Source organism: Protomyctophum parallelum, assembly GCF_964188405.1.
Source record: "Protomyctophum parallelum genome assembly, chromosome: 10".
NCBI lineage: Eukaryota > Metazoa > Chordata > Actinopteri > Myctophiformes > Myctophidae > Protomyctophum > Protomyctophum parallelum.
In genome coordinates, this window is record NC_139704.1 from 51,114,232 (window position 1) to 51,136,661 (window position 22,430).

General features: G+C 45.4%; 1 protein-coding gene across 1 annotated transcript in view; it reads right to left on the reverse strand.

The window, feature by feature from the left end:
* Positions 1–9,200: 9,200 nt before the first annotated feature.
* eml4 (EMAP like 4) overlaps positions 9,201–22,430 on the reverse strand; it is a 70,119-nt gene continuing 56,889 nt past the window's right edge. The window contains exons 21-23 of the mRNA XM_083774228.1: positions 13,762–14,013; positions 12,181–12,925; positions 9,201–12,120 (exon numbers count right to left, since the gene is read on the reverse strand). Of these exons, the coding sequence (XP_083630354.1) occupies positions 12,632–12,925; positions 13,762–14,013 (546 nt within the window). The 3' untranslated portion in view covers positions 9,201–12,120; positions 12,181–12,631. The remainder of the gene's footprint in view (positions 12,121–12,180; positions 12,926–13,761; positions 14,014–22,430) is intronic.

Consider the following 22,430-nt stretch of genomic DNA (forward strand, 5'->3'; position numbering starts at 1 on the left):
ACACACTTTACACTGAGTGGACACGCCTCCCCCCAACAAGCGCACACACACAAACACACACACACACACACACAAACACACACACACACACACAGTCTCTCACTCTAAAGCCTGTGAACCTGCCTCAGTGAATCAAACTGTAATGCAGAACAAAAAGGGAAATAAAACATATCTGACTCAAACTTGCATGAGCTCAGTTTGGCTTTTCTGGCCTTTATCAGTTGATCTAAACCAGGGCTACTCAACTTAAGATGGCTCAGGGGCCACTCAGCAAAATACCACAAGTCCAAGGGCCGCAAGCCCAAATGATGTTGGTCCTAAAAATGTAGGAAACACACAGAAAACGGACTACATTTCCATCTAGGAAAGGCCAAACCTCATTGAACAACATTATTGTCATGAGATGGAATGATTATTAATAAAATTAAGTTACAAAATTAGGCTTTTATTCTCAAAATGTAATGAGAACATGAACAGACTACTGTTGCAAATAAATCAAATATCAGAGATAACCAAGAGGCCAATACTACTGAAATGAATAAGTCATATCACAGTCTACAAATAATAACATACCTATAAATTACAGTTATGGAAACAAACATGTTTCCTACTTAATGGGTTCAGGCTCTCTGGATATAATGACTCCAAATCGAAAGTAAACGAAGTCCACACCCACAACACCAGAGGGAGTGCAACAAACCATGTACAACCCAGATTCGGCACAAACAAGGGACTAAATTCTTTTCGCTCCTATGCCACCAAAATGTGGAACGCCCTACCAACAGTCATTAAGACATGTGAATCCCTTGACTCCTTCAAAACCGCTCTCAAAGGGCACCTACGGATGGCTGCAATTCGAAACTGGCCTCTGTAAAATCTGAATCCCCCCCCACCCCATTTCCCCTCACTGTATATGTATCTTTTCCCTTTTTGCTTCCTATATGATGAATTCCTGTTCTGTTCTTTAGCTACATAGAAGTGTCTATTTGTATGTCTCTAAATGTTTTGATGAATTGAACAATGTGGACCCTGTTGTAAACAAGTGTAATGCTTAATTGGGTCGTCCACTCACAGTTAACAGTCTTTGTATTGAGTTTGTGCTTAAAATGTACTGTAAATTCTACAAACTGTTAATAAATATTTCAATCAATCAATCAAAATCAAGAATCAGGCTTCATTCACCAAATGTGAATTAGTAACAGTGCAACAATGTAATAAGTGCAATAAGTCATTGGCTGATTGGCTTCAGTCAGTGGCTCACACACACAACAGAGAATCATGAATATCTTCCAGTGACATTCAGTCACACTTTTCTTTGCTAATTACTGCCTACAAATTAAAACGAATAGTTTCATAAATCAGGTTTGATTTGGGCGACATCTGTTAAAGAGGAGGCAGGAGAGAGACGACATACATCGGGGACGGTAAACAGTGAACGCCACAACTACGTGACGAGATAGCCCTGAAACATGACTGTCATGATAAGCAACTACAGCCTGTTTTACGCGGTCGCTACATTAACAACCAAAACGTATATATAAACATTCCGATTTCAAATATAAAGTACTCACAATTTGTCCCACGGGTGTTAGTTAGTTGCTGCCCAGCGATTAGCATCGCTGCATCCCGCGTTGTTTAATAAAAAGCATTTTTGTCCGAGCGCCCCGGCTACTTTTTTCAAACGGGGTTCGTTTGGGAAATTTACAGTTGCACACCGGGAGCGCACTCGTCTATTAGTCTGTATTGGCAGGGCGGTCAGCGTGCCTATATCGAACACACCGAGTGCCACCCTCCTCCCGACCGATAGGGGCGCGCAGTTGAAAGCCAATGGCAAAATAACAGCTCGGATAAAAAATGCTTTTTATTAAACAACGCGGGATGCAGCAATGCTGATCGCTGGTGCAGCAAATTTCTAACACCCGCGGGACAAATTGTGAGTACTTTATATTTGAAATCGGAATGTTTATATATACGTTTTGGTTGTAAATGTAGCGATCGCATAAAACAGGCTGTAGTTGCGCCTTGACTCATGAACCATGGCTACGTGACGAGAGAGAGAGAGAGAGAGAGAGAGAGAGAAGGAGAGAGAGAGAGAGAGAGAGAGAGAGAAGGAGAGGGAGAGAGTGATCGATTTCTTACTTAATGTGACATTTGAATCTGCATTTTCGCCACTGCTCCTCCAGTCATGCATGGGTCTGGTCGATGAAAGCGTTGCGCTGGTTTTACTTCATAATTCCCATTTGCACTTTCTCATCCAGGTTGATCCGAATCAAGCCAGGAGGATGTTCTTTGCACAAGAAGCACAAAACAAGCTGCTTTCTGTCCGCGCCCGTAACTTGTTAGCACTTCCTCATGATGTGTGGTTTACCCGTGCCGAACGTGAGCCGATATACAAGTGCACAACGCGCCGTGGATACATGCCGCAGCGGTGCTTGTGGACTTGTAGATCGACAACACAGCCACTTTTTGCCAGCAGGAAGAACAAACGGCTCAGCAGCGCATATCGTGTGGTTTAGAAACGCTAGAAATGACTTTTCTTCACTGAAAGAAAGCAGAACAAACATATGTTGTATCGGTCTAAACTCTCCCTCTGCGGGGACCACATTATTATCCGTTTACATTTAAATCGGGTTTAATTCGATTTCTTGAATTGATATTAGCAGAAGTTTGATTGATTGATTGAAATATGTATTAACAGTGTGTATAATTACAGTTCATTTCAAGCACAAACTCAATACAAATACTGTTAACTGTGAGTGGACGACCCAATTAAGCCTTATAGGCCTACTTGTTTACAACAGGGTCCACCTTGTTCAATTTATCAAAACATTTAGAGACATACAAATTATAGTTAAAGAACAGAACAGGAATTCATCATATAGGAAGCAAAAAGGGAAAAGACACGGAGGTTTCGATGGGGGGGGGGGGGGGGGGGGGCTACTTGAGACGCACATTCAAGAGTCCATTGTTGTAATCACACAACGATCAGCTTCGGCGTGTGTGTGTGTGTGTGTGTGTGTGTGTGTGTGTGTGTGTGTGTGTGTGTGTGAAATGCAAGGCTGACGTCACGGTAGGCGTGGCGCCATTGTGACTGTGATCAAGCCCTACATACATTAGATGTGCATCAAGTGTATATAAAGTTGGTCATGACTCTGATGAAGACCGCAAGGTGGAAACGTTAGTCCTTTTGTATACTCAGCACCTAAATAAAAGGCTCTAAATGTCCGTGCTGCTCCAGTCTCTTCTCCTTATGCATAAAGTTGGTGTTTGAGGGTTTAGTGCACAGTGCTAGAGCCCTTTCAGTTCGCCAAAATGGGATTTATTAAGCCTACTTGAGTAGCCTACTGTTGTGTGGCTTTGTGTGAGAAGGCTTCTCACCATAAAGGTGATAAATAATAATCAGAATGAAGGGGATGAAAGAGATAATGGACTAACAACGTCGTTTCACCATCTCACTGCCGCCTGAGTCAGTCAGTCAGTCAGCCTGCCTGTCTCTCCCTCTCTCTCCCTCTCCCTCTCCCTCTCCCTCTCCCTCTCTCTCTCTCTCTCTCTCTCTCTCTCTCTCTCTCTCATATATCTCGGTCTGTGTATTTTACGGCCATTTTAATTCTAATTTCGTATTTGACAAACAGTATTCGGGATACGGTTTGGTGTTCTGAAAACTGTTTGTCAAATATATAAATGGTAAATTAAAACATAGAACACGGTTCGTTTTCTGAATACTGTTTAGAAATGGCTTATAAATAGGTATTTAAAACGAGAATATAACCCGATTCTAGATTTAGAAATAGGTATTTAAAACGAGAATATAACCCGATTCTAGACTTTCGTTGGTGTTGTTCGAAACAGAATTAAGAATTCAAAAGAAGACGCACCGCAACCTGTATTGTGATCATCCAGTCGTCAAATTATAATGTATGTTGGGTTTGATTGATTGACGTTTTTATTCAGTTTGTAGAATGGATACATTTCAAACAAAAATGGGATTTTAAGCAGAGACTTAAAAGTCTCAATGGACTGGGCGGATCTGATGTAGAGAGGAAGGCTATTCCAGAGCCTAGGGGCCAGGGCCTAGGGACTATGGCCTAGGGCAGGGCTACTCAACCTTTGATGGCTCAGGGGCCACTCAGCAAAATACCAAAAGTCCAAGGGCCGCAAGTCCAAATAATGTCGGTCCTATATTGGATTTCTTTGTCCGTGATTTTCTAACACATTATGAGTTGTCTAAAAATTGAGGAAACACACAGAAAACGGACTACATTTCCATGTAGGAAAGGCCAAACCTCATTGAAAAAACTTATTGTCATGACATGGAATGATTATTAATAAAAATTAAGTTACAAAATGTATTCACAAAATGTGATGAGAACATGAACAGACTACTGTTGCAAATAAATCAAATATCAGAGATAACCATAATTCCCATTGCACTTTCACAGATCCGAAACAAACCAGGAGGATATTCTTTGCACAAGCACAAAACATGCTGCTTTCTGTCCGCGCCCGTAACTTGTTTGCACTTCCTCATGACGGTCGGTGTTGTTTACCGAACGCGAGCTGCACAACGCGTCGTGGGTACATGCTGCAGCGGTGCTTGTGGACTTGTAAATCGACAACAACAACACAGCCACTTGTTGTCAGCAGGAAGAACAAACAGCTCAGTAGCGCATGATCGCATCGTGTGGTTAGAAACGCTAGAAATGACTTTTCTTCACTGAAAGCAGAACAAACATATTTTGTATTGGTATGACCATGACGGGCCGGTGGGCCGCATGGACATGTTGGACGGGCCGCATGCGGCCCACGGGCCGCGGGTTGAGTAGCGCTGGCCTAGGGGCCAGGGCCTAGGGGCCAGAGTCTAGGGGCCAGGGCCTAGGGGCCAGAGTCTAGGGGCCAGGGCCTAGGGGCCAGAGTCTAGGGCCTAGGGGCCAGAGTCTAGGGGCCAGGGCCTAGGGGCCAGAGTCTAGGGGCCAGGGCCTAGAGTCTAGGGCCTAGGGGCCAGAGTCTAGGGGCCAGGGCCTAGGGGCCAGGGCCTAGGGGCCAGGGCCTAGGGGCCAGAGTCTAGGGGCCAGAGTCTAGGGGCCAGAGTCTAGGGCCAGAGTCTAGGGGCCAGGGCCTAGGGGCCAGAGTCTAGGGCCTAGGGGCCAGAGTCTAGGGGCCAGGGCCTAGGGGCCAGAGTCTAGGGGCCAGGGCCTAGGGGCCAGGGCCTAGAGTCTAGGGCCTAGGGGCCAGGGCCTAGGGGCCAGAGTCTAGGGGCCACAGTAAAAGCACGGTCTCCCCTGGTTTTGAGTAGGGCTGTTTTGGGGGTCAATAGTGAGAGGTGCGCTGACCTCAGGGCTCTGATGGGCTTATGGTGTTGAAGAAGTTCTGCCAAATAAGAGGGGGCGGGGCCAGTCCATTGAGGGATTCAACAGCAATTATCAAGATTTTAAAATCAATTCTAAGTTTGACAGGTAAGCCAGTGGAGTGAGGCCTGCAAGACAGGGGGCGATATGGTCGCGCTTTTTTGTGCCTGTGAGGAGGCGTGCGGCAGCATTTTGGACTAGCTGTAGTCGCCCGACCAAGGACTGGTCGATGCCAGAGTATAAGGCATTTCAGTATACAGAGTATAAGGCATTACAGTAGTCTAATCTAGACGGAATAAAATAATGAATTAGTGTTTCAAGTTGCTTCAGGGGGAGATATGGTTTGTCTTTAGCAATCAAACGCAGCTGGAAGAAACTGCTTTTGAATACGGAGGATACTTAGAGTATTGCAGAAAACAGCGAGTTGAGAAAACAGGCTTGAAAGGTTCACTTCTGTGGTCTCTAACATTACACCTATAGCTACATGTTTAAGCATTTATTTCATATCTACATGTCTTCTGTGGTCTCTAACATTACACCTATAGCTACATGTTTATGCATTTATTTCATATTTACATGTCTTCTGTGGTCTCTAACATTACACCTAGCTACATGTTTAAGCATTTATTTCATATTTACATGTCTTCTGTGGACTCTAACATTACACCTATAGCTACATGTTTAAGCATTTATTTCATATTTACATGTCTTCGTTTTTCTCCTCTGGTGAAAAGCTGGAATTTGCACGATGGCAGGCTCTCAGTCAAATCTGGTCACATATATTCAAAGATTTGCGCCACATTTTCACGATTTTTCAAAAAATATCAGACCTACAAGCTCGTAGCGTGGCACCGAGTGCCTCGCTATGAACTTGTACAATTTACAATTTAGGCATTTAGCAGACGCTCTTAATCCAGAGCGACTTACATTTAAGCAAGAACAAAAGCATGGGAATACATCACATAAAAGCATTTATCATGAAACATGCGTAAGCTAAGAAGGTAACAGTGGAATATCTATATGATGAAACTATACATACACTATACATAATAAACTATACATATTCACTACTATGCTATACATATGTACTATGGCGTGCTATGACTATATACAATACAATTATAGTGCTGTCTACATAACATGCTATAAGTCTGTGTCAAATGCTATCTAAGCCAACAGAAATGCTATCTAAGGGGTTAGGGTAAGTGCTATGGGCCATGATGGAGTCTGAAAAGGTGGGTTTTCAGGCTACGGCGGAAGATTGGGAGTGATGCTGCAGTTCTGACTGCAATGGGAAGTGCATTCCACAGTTTTGGAGCCAGAAGGGAGAAGAGTTTGGGACGTGTGGAGCGTTGTCCCGGCGTTTTTAGTGAGGGTACTTCCAGTTTCCCTGCGTTGGCTGATCTGAGTGCGCGGGAGGGTTTGTAGGGTTCAATCATACTTGTAAGATATGGGGGAGCCATACCTTTGGTTGCTTTGAATGCCAGCATCAGAGTTTTGTATTCTGTGCGGGCAGCGACCGGGAGCCAGTGGAGGGAGCGGAGCAGGGGGGAGACATGTGAGAATTTTGGCTGGTTGAAGACCAAGCGAGCTGCTGCATTTTGGATACTTGTAGGTCTGATATTTATTTTTCAACAGCTAAAGCATAACATAATGCTTAAAACACCAAAAGGGGTTCCCGCCCTGAATGGGTTAATGTTTGTTTTTAGTTCAATCATGTTTGCTTTAAAAACCCCATTGGCAATGAAGGGAAAAGTACGTAATCTTGTCCCTAAACACAAACGTTAAATGCCATTAACAATAAAGAGAATTTAACGTTTGTTTTACATCACCATATCATATAACATGGGTTATAGACTTCAATAATTATATTAGCGACACTCACTTCACACGGGTGTGATTATTCTATTGATAACAAGCACCTTATCGATCAGGCTTATCGAGACCAGGTTCTTATCGAGCATTTCTTCTTGTTTTGTGGAATGACGGGAGACAATAAATTGTGAACAGAACCAGTATATTTTTCTAATACAGTACTTTTTCTAAGAGACTGAAGGCAATTGATTAAACTGTTAACTGATTAATATGTGTGTGCCGTCACTTTAAAAGCATAATGTTGTTTCCCCGGGCAGCGCTGGTTGGCAGGTAGCAATACACTTCTACAACCATTTGTACCAGCATGGATGATTACATTTATTTATTTATTGATCGCCTCTTGTCTTGATTGTTTAAACATGGTAAATGGTAAATGGTGCATTTATATAGCGCCTTTATCCAAGGTGCTTTACATAGATTGTGCATTACATTCACCCATTCATACACCGATTGCGGCGGAAGCCATGCAAGGTACCAACCAGCACATCGGGAGCAATTTGGGGTTCAGAGTCTTGCCCAAGGACACCGACATGTAGACAGGAGGAGGAGCCGGGATTCGAACCGCCGACCCATGGATCATTGGACGCCCTGCTCTACCTCCTGAGCCACAGTCGCCCCTGCTATGCTCCATAACAGGCTTGATAAGCCCAAAGCTTATCGATACCGGGTACTCGATAAGCCCAAAGCTTATCGATACCGGGTACTCGATAAGCCCAAAGCTTATCGATACCGGGTACTGGATAAGCCCAAAGCTTATCGATACCGGGTACTGGATAAGCCCAAAGCTTATCGATACCGGGTACTGGATAAGCCCGAAGCTTATCGATACCGGGTACTGGATAAGCCCACAGCTTATCGATACCGGGTACTGGATAAGCCCTAGCCTCGGTACCAGGCTTTCATTTTTGTTGGTGCAAGAATTGAAAGCCTGGAGGAACGCATTGGCCGCTCTGGTCTAAAAGTGGGAGTCAACCCTTCCGGGTGGGCGTCGCTCCAAACTAGGGGGGAGAGGAGGGGCTGGGGGTGACGGACAGATCGATGAGATCCAATCAGGGCGTGCGCAAATCTGAGCCGCGACCCGCCCCTCTAGACCAGAAACCTAACACGTTAGCTCAGGCTAGATAAGCCCAAAGCTTATCGATACCGGGTACTGGATAAGCCCAAAGCTTATCGATACCGGGTACTCGATACGCCTGAAGCTTATCGATACCGGGTACTCGATAAGCCCAAAGCTTATTGATACCGGGTACTTGATAAGCTTGTTATCAGATTTTTCCGGGTATCGGTTATCGAGCTCCATCTCTAGGCATAAGTGTTCCATAAAAATATAAATATCGGATCGGGAAAAATCGGTATCGGCAGATAATCAAACGATCGGAATCGGACCAGGTCTTAAATGGAAACCAACCAACCAGGTTTTAAATGGAAAACAAACAACCAGGTTTTAAATGGAAACCAACCAATCAGGTTTTAAATGGAAACCAACCAATCAGGTTTTAAATGGAAACTAACCAATCAGGTTTTAAATGGAAACCAACCAACCAGGATTTAAATGGAAACCAACCAATCAGGTTTTAAATGGAAACCAACCAATCAGGTTTTAAATGGAAACCAACCAATCAGGTTTTAAATGGAAATCAACCAATCAGGTTTTAAATGGAAACCAAACAATCAGGTTTTTCAACAAAGTTTTATTATTTTCACTTTTTTTTAAACCTTCCGTCTGTCGACAGGAAATTACATCATCAACCCTCACCCCCTCCCAATGACCCCCCCCCCCTCTTCCAGCCCCCCCCTCCCCCACCTACTCTCTCCATCTTTCTCCAACTCTCTGCCTCTCTCTCTCTCCCTCTCTCTCTGCCTCTCTCTCTCTCTCTCTCTCTCTCTCTCTCTCTCTCTCTCTCTCTCTCTCTCTCTCTCTCTCTCTCTCTCTCCTCTCTCTCTCTCTCTCTCTCTCTCTCTCTCTCTCTCTCTCCGTTAAGAAGTAGAACGTTACCCGAGCCCTTTCAGAAAAGAAACGACCGTCTCAAAATTAACAAAAAGAAAATAAGATAGAATGAAGTCTGAGTCACAGAGATAGAGATAGATAGATAGAGACAGACGACAGACAGACAGACAGACGACAGACGACAGACAGACAGACGACAGACAGACAGACAGACAGACAGACAGACGACAGACAGACAGACAGACAGACAGACAGACAGACAGACAGACAGACAGACAGACAGACAGACAGACAGACAGACAGACAGACAGACAGACAGACAGACAGACAGACAGACAGACAGACAGACAGACAGACAGACAGACAGACAGACGACAGACAGACAGACATTCATCGACCCCCCCCCTCCCCCCCCCCCCCCCCCCAGTGTGTACTGTCCAGAGCACAGTATGATATGACAGGTCGCCATGGCAACAGTAAAAATCATGTTTATTTATTCTGAGAAATGTTTTTTTTTACTTTGATTTGCAAAAGTCCAAAAGAACAAAAACCTAAACTGGACTAAAGCAGTTTAAACTGGACTAAAGCAGTTTAAACTGGACTAAATCCTTTTAAACTGGACTAAAGCAGTTTAAACTGGACTAAACCCTTTTAAACTGGACTAAAGCAGTTTAAACTGGACTAAACCAGTCACAGCAGGTCCGCGTTGGAAATAAACTGGGCCTTACTTGCTTACTTCCTTCACAGCTGTTACTGATGACTCCGATCGCCGTAGCACTTGCCCTAGCCTCGACCTCGACGGCCTTACAGGCGTATGCAAAGGCTCAACTTATTGTATGTACAGTAACTCAAACGGAATTTTATGTAGACACAGCACTCTATAGTGTAGACGCATAGTTTCATCATATAGACATTCCACTGTTAGGTTCTCAGCTTACGTAGGATTCTCGATGACTATTGTTTACGTATTAGATGTATTACCATGTGCAGGGGGCCTCGGGCCCCTGCCCTTTTACCCGTCTGTAAAACAACTGCCCTCTCCAGACCAGGAGTGCAGCATTTACTGGTGAAAAGAAATGCAAATGCCCCTCCTCTCCTTTCAAATGCCCCTCCTCTCCTTTCCAAATGCCCCTCCTCTCCTTTCCAAATGCCCCTCCTCTCCTTTCCAAATGCCCCTCCTCTCCTTTCCATGCCTGAAGGGCAGCATGCAGGAGAATCGTCTCCTGAACTTGAACACAGCATTTTTGCGTTGAACAAAATGTGGTTCATAAATCCATGTCGTTATTTACACACTGCATCCCCACTGGCTAAAGAGTGCTGGGTTGCGATCCGTTTGCTGGCGGGTCCTCGAAGGACCCCCCCCCCCCCGCAGAGAGTTTCCATTTGCACACTGTCAGGCCCCTTTTAAACACACTGTCAGGCCCCTTTTAAACACACTGTCAGGCCCCTTTTAAACACACTGTCAGGCCCCTTTTAAACACACTGTCAGGCCCCTTTTAAACACACTGTCAGGCCCCTATTAAACACACTGTCAGGCCCCTTTTAAACACACTGTCAGGCCCCTTTTAAACACACTGTCAGGCCCCTTTTAAACACACTGTCGATTGGAGTAAGGAAGAGGCCTGTTCCCTTTCCAACATGGCCGCCGTACACGGAGCCTGTTGGACTACATCCAACATGGCCTCCATGCACCGAGCCGGTTGGACTACATCCAACATGGCCTCCATGCACAAAGCCGATTGGACTACATCCAACATGGCCTCCATGCACCGAGCCGATTGGACTACATCCAACATGGCCTCCATGCACCGAGCCGATTGGACTACATCCAACATGGCCTCCATGCACCGAGCCGGTTGGACTACATCCAACATGGCCTCCATGCACCAAACCGATTGGACTACATCCAACATGGCCGCCCGCCATGCCTGTTTGACTACATTCAACAAGGCTGCCATGCATTTTGGACTACATCCAACATGGCCACCATGCACAGAGCCTGTTGGACTACATCCAACATGGCCACCGTGCACAGAACCTGTTGGACTACATCCAACATGGCCACCGTGCACAGAGCCGGTCGGACTACATACAACATGGCTGCCATGCCTGTTAAGACTACATCCAACATGGCCACTGTGCACAGAGCTGGTTGGAATACATCCAACATGGCCACCATGCCTGTTGGACTACATCCAACATGGCCGCCATGCACAAAGCCTGTTTGACTACATCCAACATGGCTGCCATGCCTGTTGGACTAAATCCAACATGGCTGCCATGCCTGTTTGAATACATCCAACATGGCTGCCATGCCTGTTGGACTACATCCAACATGGCTGCCATGCCTGTTGGACTACATCCAACATGTCCACCGTGCACAGAGCCTGTTGGACTAAATCCAACATGGCTGCCATGCCTGTTTGACTACATCCAACATGGCTGCCATGCCTGTTGGACTACATCCAACATGGCTGCCATGCCTGTTGGACTACATCCAACATGTCCGCCGTGCACAGAGCCTGTTGGACTACATCCAACATGGCTGCCATGCCTGTTGGACTACATCCAACATGGCTGCCATGCCTGTTGGACTACATCCAATATGGCTGCCATGCCTGTTGGACTACACTAGACTGGAAGCTGAACATGTGAGACATCAAGTTGAGACCTGAGTTGGAGAACACCGCCTCCTAGTGGATGGTGTGGTGAAGCACAGATAAAGCTTAACACACACACAAAGGCATGCAGGCACACGCACACACACAGACACATGCACTCATGCGGACACGCACACACACACACACACACGGACGCGCGCACGCACACACACACACACACACACACACACACACACACACACACACATCAGGTGAAATATGTTGAGATAACGGTTGTGATAGAATGGAATTGAGGAGAAAAAAACCATCAACTGATTGTGTGACCTTTGACCTGCGTCAGGCAACAGGGAACCGTTGCCTGACGCAGGTCAAAGGTCACAGGTCTTCTGACGCTTGTTTCTATATTTCTCTCTCAGCTATTTTTGGCAAAGATATTTGTGTGTACGCTGAAACAGAGCACACACACACACACACACACGCAGGCATGCGCGCACAGACATATTACGCACACACACACACACACACACACACACACGACTCAACAAGCGAGACAGACTGAACAGTTTGTTATTGAGCCCATAGGGGGTGCTAAAGCCCCCCCCCCCCCTCTCTCTCTCTCTCTCTCTCTCTCTCTCTCTCTCTCTCTCTCTCTCTCTTATAGCTGCTGCAAAAAAACAGGTACAAATACACCGTGTAGCTTTGCATCTACGCATCTCTTCTCTCTCTCTCTCCGCTGTCTCTCTCTCTCTCTCTCTCTCTCTCTCTCTCCCGCTGTCTCTCTCTCTCTCTCTCTCTGCTGTCTCTCTCTCTCTCTCTCTCTCTCTCTCTCCCCTCCCCCCTCTCTAGTTGGGGGGGGTGAATGGCGGGAGGCCCTCGTCGCTGGTGGGCGTGGCCGCCTCATCGCTGGTGGTGGGCGTGGCTACGCTCGGCTCCAGCGAGTCCTTGGGACTCAGCGTGCTGTCATTGGTCGACTCGGAGGGGGGCGGGGTCAGCTCGGAGGAGGAGGCGGGAGGACGAGGAGGCGGGGTCTCTGCCGGGGACTCCTCCACGCCGTTGGCCGTGGGCGGCGTGGGCGTCGGCATCAGGGGGAGGAGTAGGAGGGGGGTGGTGGGCGGAGTCTCGTCGGAGCTCGGCGTCTGGGGACAAAATAAAACAAAACATAAAATACAAACTGTATTGATTAAATGTGCGTACCCAGCAGCTATGGGACGTTATCTGCTAGGTACGTATTTATGCGTACCCACCAGCTATGGGACGTTATCTGCTAGGTACGTATTTATGCGTACCCACCAGCTATGGGACGTTATCTGCTAGGTAAGTATATATACCTCCCAGCTATGGGACGTTATCTGCTAGGTAAGTATATATACCTCCCAGCTATGGGACGTTATCTGCTAGGTAAGTATATATACCTCCCAGCTATGGGACGTTATCTGCTAGGTACGTATTTATGCGTCCCAGCTATGGGACGTTATCTGCTAGGTAAGTATATATACCTCCCAGCTATGGGACGTTATCTGCTAGGTAAGTATATATACCTCCCAGCTATGGGACGTCATCTGCTAGGTAAGTATATATACCTCCCAGCTATGGGACGTTATCTGCTAGGTAAGTATATATACCTCCCAGCTATGGGACGTCATCTGCTAGGTAAGTATATATACCTCCCAGCTATGGGACGTTATCTGCTGGGTAAGTATATATACCTCCCAGCTATGGGACGTTATCTGCTCGGTAAGTATATATACCTCCCAGCTATGGGACGTTATCTGCTAGGTAAGTATATATACCTCCCAGCTATGGGACGTTATCTGCTAGGTACGTGCATATATACCTTCCAGGTATGGGACGTTATCTGCTAGGTAAGTATATATACCTCCCAGCTATGGGACGTCATCTGCTTCCCTTATATTAAATAAATAAATAAATCAACTAATTGATTGTGCGATGGGAACATCGCAGCGCGTCTTACCGGCCTGCTGGCCGCCAGAGGAGGAGGGGCCTCGGTGGGGGCGTGGCTCCTGGGCGGGGGGGCGTGGTGGTGGAGGTGGTTGAGGAGTAGCCCCTCCCCCCCGTCAGAAGGGGCGGAGCTTATCTTCTCCACCAGGCGCCACTGCATGGCGGTGGTGTCCTTCCCGCCCGTGGAGATCAGGTGGCTGTCGTTGAACAGGAAGCTGACGTTGGTCACGTGACTGCTGTGGGCCGAGTACTTGTGGCTGGGCGCCTGCAAGGGGGAGGAGTCACAGCGTCAAGGGGGAGGAGTCACAGCGTCATGGACTACAAATGGGGAGGAGTCACAGCGTCATGGACTACAAAGGGGGAGGAGTCACAGCGTCAAGGGGGAGGAGTCACAGCATCATGGACTACAAAGGGGGAGGAGTCACAGCGTCATGGACTACAATTGGGTAGGAGTCACAGCGTCATGGACTACAATTGGGTAGGAGTCACAGCGTCATGGACTACAAGGGGGAGGAGTCACATCGTCATGGACTACAATGGGGAGGAGTCACAGCGTCATGGACTAAAAGGGGGAGGAGTCACAGCGTCATGGACTACAAATGGGGAGGAGTCACAGCGTCATGGACTACAATGGGGAGGAGTCACAGCGTCATGGACTAAAAGGGGGAGGAGTCACAGCATCATTACTACAAGGGGGAGGAGTCACCGTGTCATGGACTACAAGGGGGAGGAGTCACAGCGTCATGGACTACCTTTCTCCTCTTTATTTTAACCAACCTACAACCTGCACTACATTTTACTGTAGGCCTTATACAGTACCTCTCTAACAGACAGAGGGAACTGTTACTGTAGGCCTTATACAGTACCTCTCTAACAGACAGAGGGAACTGTTACTGTAGGCCTTATACAGTACGTCTCTAACAGACAGAGGGAACTGTTACTGTAGGCCTTATACAGTACCTCTCTAACAGACAGAGGGAACTGTTACTGTAGGCCTTATACAGTACGTCTCTAACAGACAGAGGGAACTGTTACTGTAGGCCTTATACAGTACGTCTCTAACAGACAGAGGGAACTGTTACTGTAGGCCTTATACAGTACGTCTCTAACAGACAGAGGGAACTGTTACTGTTACTGTAGGCCTTATACAGTACCTCTCTAACAGACAGAGGGAACTGTTACTGTTACTGTAGGCCTTATACAGTACGTCTCTAACAGACAGAGGGAACTGTTACTGTAGGCCTTATACAGTACGTCTCTAACAGACAGAGGGAACTGTTACTGTAGGCCTTATACAGTACGTCTCTAACAGACAGAGGGAACTGTTACTGTAGGCCTTATACAGTACGTCTCTAACAGACAGAGGGAACTGTTACTGTAGGCCTTATACAGTACGTCTCTAACAGACAGAGGGAACTGTTACTGTTACTGTAGGCCTTATACAGTACGTCTCTAACAGACAGAGGGAACTGTTACTGTAGGCCTTATACAGTACGTCTCTAACAGACAGAGGGAACTGTTACTGTAGGCCTTATACAGTACCTCTCTATCAGACAGAGGGAACTGTTACTGTTACTGTAGGCCTTATACAGTACGTCTCTAACAGACAGAGGGAACTGTTACTGTTACTGTAGGCCTCATACAGTACGTCTCTAACAGACAGAGGGAACTGTTACTGTAGGCCTTATACAGTACCTCTCTAACAGACAGAGGGAACTGTTACTGTAGGCCTTATACAGTACGTCTCTAACAGACAGAGGGAACTGTTACTGTTACTGTAGGCCTTATACAGTACCTCTCTAACAGACAGAGGGAACTGTTACTGTTACTGTAGGCCTTATACAGTACGTCTCTAACAGACAGAGGGAACTGTTACTGTAGGCCTTATACAGTACGTCTCTAACAGACAGAGGGAACTGTAACTGTTACTGTAGGCCTTATACAGTACGTCTCTAACAGACAGAGGGAACTGTTACTGTAGGCCTTATACAGTACGTCTCTAACAGACAGAGGGAACTGTTACTGTAGGCCTTATACAGTACGTCTCTAACAGACAGAGGGAACTGTTACTGTAGGCCTTATACAGTACGTCTCTAACAGACAGAGGGAACTGTTACTGTAGGCCTTATACAGTACGTCTCTAACAGACAGAGGGAACTGTTACTGTTACTGTAGGCCTTATACAGTACGTCTCTAACAGACAGAGGGAACTGTTACTGTAGGCCTTATACAGTACGTCTCTAACAGACAGAGGGAACTGTTACTGTAGGCCTTATACAGTACCTCTCTATCAGACAGAGGGAACTGTTACTGTTACTGTAGGCCTTATACAGTACGTCTCTAACAGACAGAGGGAACTGTTACTGTTACTGTAGGCCTCATACAGTACGTCTCTAACAGACAGAGGGAACTGTTACTGTTACTGTAGGCCTCATACAGTACGTCTCTAACAGACAGAGGGAACTGTTACTGTAGGCCTTATACAGTACCTCTCTAACAGACAGAGGGAACTGTTACTGTAGGCCTTATACAGTACGTCTCTAACAGACAGAGGGAACTGTTACTGTAGGCCTTATACAGTACCTCTCTAACAGACAGAGGGAACTGTTACTGTTACTGTAGGCCTTATACAGTACCTCTCTAACAGACAGAGGGAACTGTTACTGTTACTGTAGGCCTTATACAGTACGTCTCTAACAGACAGAGGGAACTGTTACTGTAGGCCTTATACAGTACGTCTCTAACAGACAGAGGGAACTGTTACTGTAGGCCTTATACAGTACGTCTCTAACAGACAGAGGGAACTGTTACTGTAGGCCTTATACAGTACGTCTCTAACAGACAGAGGGAACTGTTACTGTAGGCCTTATACAGTACGTCTCTAACAGACAGAGGGAACTGTTACTGTAGGCCTTATACAGTACCTTTCTAACAGACAGAGGGAACTGTTACTGTTACTGTAGGCCTTATACAGTACGTCTCTAACAGACAGAGGGAACTGTTACTGTAGGCCTTATACAGTACCTCTCTAACAGACAGAGGGAACTGTTACTGTTACTGTAGGCCTTATACAGTACGTCTCTAACAGACAGAGGGAACTGTTACTGTAGGCCTTATACAGTACGTCTCTAACAGACAGAGGGAACTGTTACTGTAGGCCTTATACAGTACGTCTCTAACAGACAGAGGGAACTGTTACTGTAGGCCTTATACAGTACGTCTCTAACAGACAGAGGGAACTGTTACTGTAGGCCTTATACAGTACGTCTCTAACAGACAGAGGGAACTGTTACTGTAGGCCTTATACAGTACGTCTCTAACAGACAGAGGGAACTGTTACTGTTACTGTAGGCCTTATACAGTACGTCTCTAACAGACAGAGGGAACTGTTACTGTAGGCCTTATACAGTACCTCTCTAACAGACAGAGGGAACTGTTACTGTAGGCCTTATACAGTACGTCTCTAACAGACAGAGGGAACTGTTACTGTAGGCCTTATACAGTACGTCTCTAACAGACAGAGGGAGCTGTTACTGTTACTGTAGGCCTCATACAGTACGTCTCTAACAGACAGAGGGAACTGTTACTGTTACTGTAGGCCTCATACAGTACGTCTCTAACAGACAGAGGGAGCTGTTACTGTAGGCCTTATACAGTACGTCTCTATCAGACAGAGGGAACTGTTACTGTTACTGTAGGCCTTATACAGTACGTCTCTAACAGACAGAGGGAACTGTTACTGTAGGCCTCATACAGTACCTCTCTATCAGACAGAGGGAACTGTTACTGTTACTGTAGGCCTTATACAGTACGTCTCTAACAGACAGAGGGAACTGTTACTGTAGGCCTTATACAGTACGTCTCTAACAGACAGAGGGAACTGTTACTGTAGGCCTCATACAGTACCTCTCTATCAGACAGAGGGAACTGTTACTGTTACTGTAGGCCTTATACAGTACGTCTCTAACAGACAGAGGGAACTGTTACTGTTACTGTAGGCCTTATACAGTACGTCTCTAACAGACAGAGGGAACTGTTACTGTAGGCCTTATACAGTACGTCTCTAACAGACAGAGGGAACTGTTACTGTAGGCCTTATACAGTACGTCTCTAACAGACAGAGGGAACTGTTACTGTAGGCCTTATACAGTACCTCTCTATCAGACAGAGGGAACTGTTACTGTTACTGTAGGCCTTATACAGTACGTCTCTAACAGACAGAGGGAACTGTTACTGTTACTGTAGGCCTTATACAGTACGTCTCTAACAGACAGAGGGAACTGTTACTGTAGGCCTTATACAGTACGTCTCTAACAGACAGAGGGAACTGTTACTGTAGGCCTTATACAGTACGTCTCTAACAGACAGAGGGAACTGTTACTGTAGGCCTTATACAGTACGTCTCTAACAGACAGAGGGAACTGTTACTGTAGGCCTTATACAGTACGTCTCTAACAGACAGAGGGAGCTGTAACTGTAGGCCTTATACAGTACGTCTCTAACAGACAGAGGGAACTGTTACTGTTACTGTAGGCCTTATACAGTACGTCTCTAACAGACAGAGGGAACTGTTACTGTTACTGTAGGCCTCATACAGTACCTCTCTATCAGACAGAGGGAACTGTTACTGTAGGCCTTATACAGTACGTCTCTAACAGACAGAGGGAACTGTTACTGTTACTGTAGGCCTTATACAGTACGTCTCTAACAGACAGAGGGAACTGTTACTGTAGGCCTTATACAGTACGTCTCTAACAGACAGAGGGAACTGTTACTGTAGGCCTTATACAGTACGTCTCTAACAGACAGAGGGAACTGTTACTGTAGGCCTTATACAGTACGTCTCTAACAGACAGAGGGAGCTGTAACTGTTACTGTAGGCCTTATACAGTACCTTTCTAACAGACAGAGGGAACTGTTACTGTTACTGTAGGCCTTATACAGTACGTCTCTAACAGACAGAGGGAACTGTTACTGTTATTGTAGGCCTTATACAGTACCTCTCTAACAGACAGAGGGAACTGTTACTGTAGGCCTTATACAGTACCTCTCTAACAGACAGAGGGAACTGTTACTGTTACTGTAGGCCTTATACAGTACCTCTCTAACAGACAGAGGGAACTGTTACTGTTACTGTAGGCCTTATACAGTACCTCTCTAACAGACAGAGGGAACTGTTACTGTAGGCCTTATACAGTACCTCTCTAACAGACAGAGGGAACTGTTACTGTTACTGTAGGCCTTATACAGTACCTCTCTAACAGACAGAGGGAACTGTTACTGTTACTGTAGGCCTTATACAGTACGTCTCTAACAGACAGAGGGAGCTGTTACTGTTACTGTAGGCCTTATACAGTACCTCTCTAACAGACAGAGGGAGCTGTTACTGTTACTGTAGGCCTTATACAGTACCTCTCTAACAGACAGAGGGAGCTGTTACTGTTACTGTAGGCCTTATACAGTACCTCTCTAACAGACAGAGGGAGCTGTTACTGTTACTGTAGGCCTTATACAGTACCTCTCTAACAGACAGAGGGAGCTGTTACTGTTACTGTAGGCCTTATACAGTACCTCTCTAACAGACAGAGGGAGCTGTTACTGTAGGCCTTATACAGTACCTCTCTAACAGACAGAGGGAACTGTTCATTGTGTACCGTCACTTTGAAAGCGTAACGTATACATCATCGTACGACGGTGTCGCGCACCAAAAATAGCCAATCTACAAGCTCACATGGCACCCGGTTGCATCGCGTTGTGAGCTTGTAGCTCTGCCTTTTCGGCAGCGATAGACCGAGAAGTTGCACATTGAATAGTGAATACGTCACGTATTAACGTGAGACTATTCAATCGATCCGCGGCAGATATTATAACTCTATGGCTGATCTGAGATCTGACTTTACTTCAGATATTATAACTCTATGGCAGGGAGATCTGACTTTACTTCAGATATTATAACTCTATGGCTGATCTGAGATCTGACTTTACTTCAGATATTATAACTCTATGGCAGGGAGATCTGACTTTACTTCAGATATTATAACTCTATGGCAGGGAGATCTGACTTTACTTCAGATATTATAACTCTATGGCTGATCTGAGATCTGACTTTACTTCAGATATTATAACTCTATGGCAGGGAGATCTGACTTTCCTTCTTCAGATATTATAACTCTATGGCAGGGAGATCTGACTTTCCCAAACGTATTATTATGAATTGGATGAATAACTTATGGCGACGTCTTACCGTGCTTGCCTTGGGCAGTAAGCACGGTAAGCATGCATGCGTTGGGTGGAAGAGCAGGATGGTTGTTCCGCTGCAGCAGCTGAGCTGACGTCTCCGTCAGCTGTTTACGTCGTGAGTTGTTGTTTTGTTTTTTTTTGTTTATTTGACGCGTTGAACACTTCGACTTAAGTTATGATTATTATTCACAAACAAGTAAAAAGAGTGCAAATAAGTTTTATATATATATATATATATATATATATATATATATATTATAAAGGTAAAAATACAACTTTTCTGAATGCCTGGCTGCGGACCACCAGCAGTACCTCCGCGGACCACCAGGGGGCCGCGGACCACCGGTTGGAAACCCCTGCTATAGAGGGTATGCACGTGACATCGTTATGCGTGAACGCCTTCTGAGTGGAAAAAAACTACTTCCTGGCCTCGACAGCCCCGTACATCCACACAGAAACACCTGATCGCATTAAATGACTTCAATTAAACAACCTTAAAGGACAACTTTTGTTTTTTTCAACCAAGGTTCATGTTTTAGGTTGTTATTAGAGAAACTAAAAGGTGAGTGTTAATTTTCTTTCATTTGCTGCTTTCTTTCGTTTTAGGGATTTTAGCTGTTTTTGACAGGGGGGCGGGGGAATTCGAGCATGGGGCTAAATATGCATTTTTTAACACAATTTTATGGTGATTTTTATGGTTTACTATAGTCCTAATAAACGCCAAGAAATTACATCTGGCCACAGAAGATCACAGGATCTACTGAATGTGAAGGTAGCCTACTGGGGGAAGGCTTATACTGTGTGTATAGGCTCAATATGTCAGTTTGTCACATTCAATAGATCCTGTGATCTTTTGTGGTCAGATGTAATTTCCTGGTGTTTATTAGGACTATAGTAAACCATAAAAAAATAAATCACCATAAAATTGTGTTAAAAAATACATATTTAGCCCCATGCTCGAATGCCCCCGCCCTCCTGTCAAAAACTGCTAAAATCCCTAAAACGAAAGAAAGCAGCAAATGAAAAAAGATTAACACTCATCTTTTAGTTTCTCTAATAACAACCCTAAATAGGAGATACAGGCGATTGAAAGAAACCGATAGAATGGATGATTATGGCGACGACGATCTAAGACTAAATATTATACTGACAATTTCGTCAACACATACAAACTAGATCATAATGTTAGTAAGGGACTAGTGGACAGAGATCCAGTATAATGTTAGTAAGGGACTAGTGGACAGAGATCCAGTATAATGTTAGGAAGGGACTAGTGGACAGAGATCCAGTATAATGTTAGGAAGGGACTAGTGGACAGAGATCCAGTATAATGTTAGGAAGGGACTAGTGGACAAGAGATCCAGTATAATGTTAGGAAGGGACTAGTGGACAAGAGATCCAGTATAATGTTAGGAAGGGACTAGTGGACAAGAGATCCAGTATAATGTTAGGAAGGGACTAGTGGACAATAGATCCAGTATAATGTTAGGAAGGGACTAGTGGACAGAGATCCAGTATAATGTTAGGAAGGGACTAGTGGACAGAGATCCAGTATAATGTTAGGAAGGGACTAGTGGACAAGAGATCCAGTATAATGTTAGGAAGGGACTAGTGGACATAGATCCAGTATAATGTTATGAAGGGACTAGTGGACAAGAGATCCAGTATAATGTTAGGAAGGGACTAGTGGACAGAGATCCAGTATAATGTTAGGAAGGGACTAGTGGACAGAGATCCAGTATAATGTTAGGAAGGGACTAGTGGACAGAGATCCAGTATAATGTTAGGAAGGGACTAGTGGACAAGAGATCCAGTATAATGTTAGGAAGGGACTAGTGGACAAGAGATCCAGTATAATGTTAGGAAGGGACTAGTGGACAGAGATCCAGTATAATGTTAGGAAGGGACTAGTGGACAGAGATCCAGTATAATGTTAGGAAGGGACTAGTGGACATAGATCCAGTATAATGTTATGAAGGGACTAGTGGACAGAGATCCAGTATAATGTTATGAAGGGACTAGTGGACAGAGATCCAGTGTAATGTTAGGAAGGGACTAGTGGACAGAGATCCAGTATAATGTTATGAAGGGACTAGTGGACAGAGATCCAGTGTAATGTTATGAAGGGACTAGTGGACAGAGATCCAGTATAATGTTAGGAAGGGACTAGTGGACAGAGATCCAGTATAATGTTAGGAAGGGACTAGTGGACAGAGATCCAGTATAATGTTAGGAAGGGACTAGTGGACAGAGATCCAGTATAATGTTAGGAAGGGACTAGTGGACAGAGATCCAGTATAATGTTAGGAAGGGACTAGTGGACAGAGATCCAGTATAATGTTAGGAAGGGACTAGTGGACAGAGATCCAGTATAATGTTAGGAAGGGACTAGTGGACAAGAGATCCAGTATAATGTTAGGAAGGGACTAGTGGACAGAGATC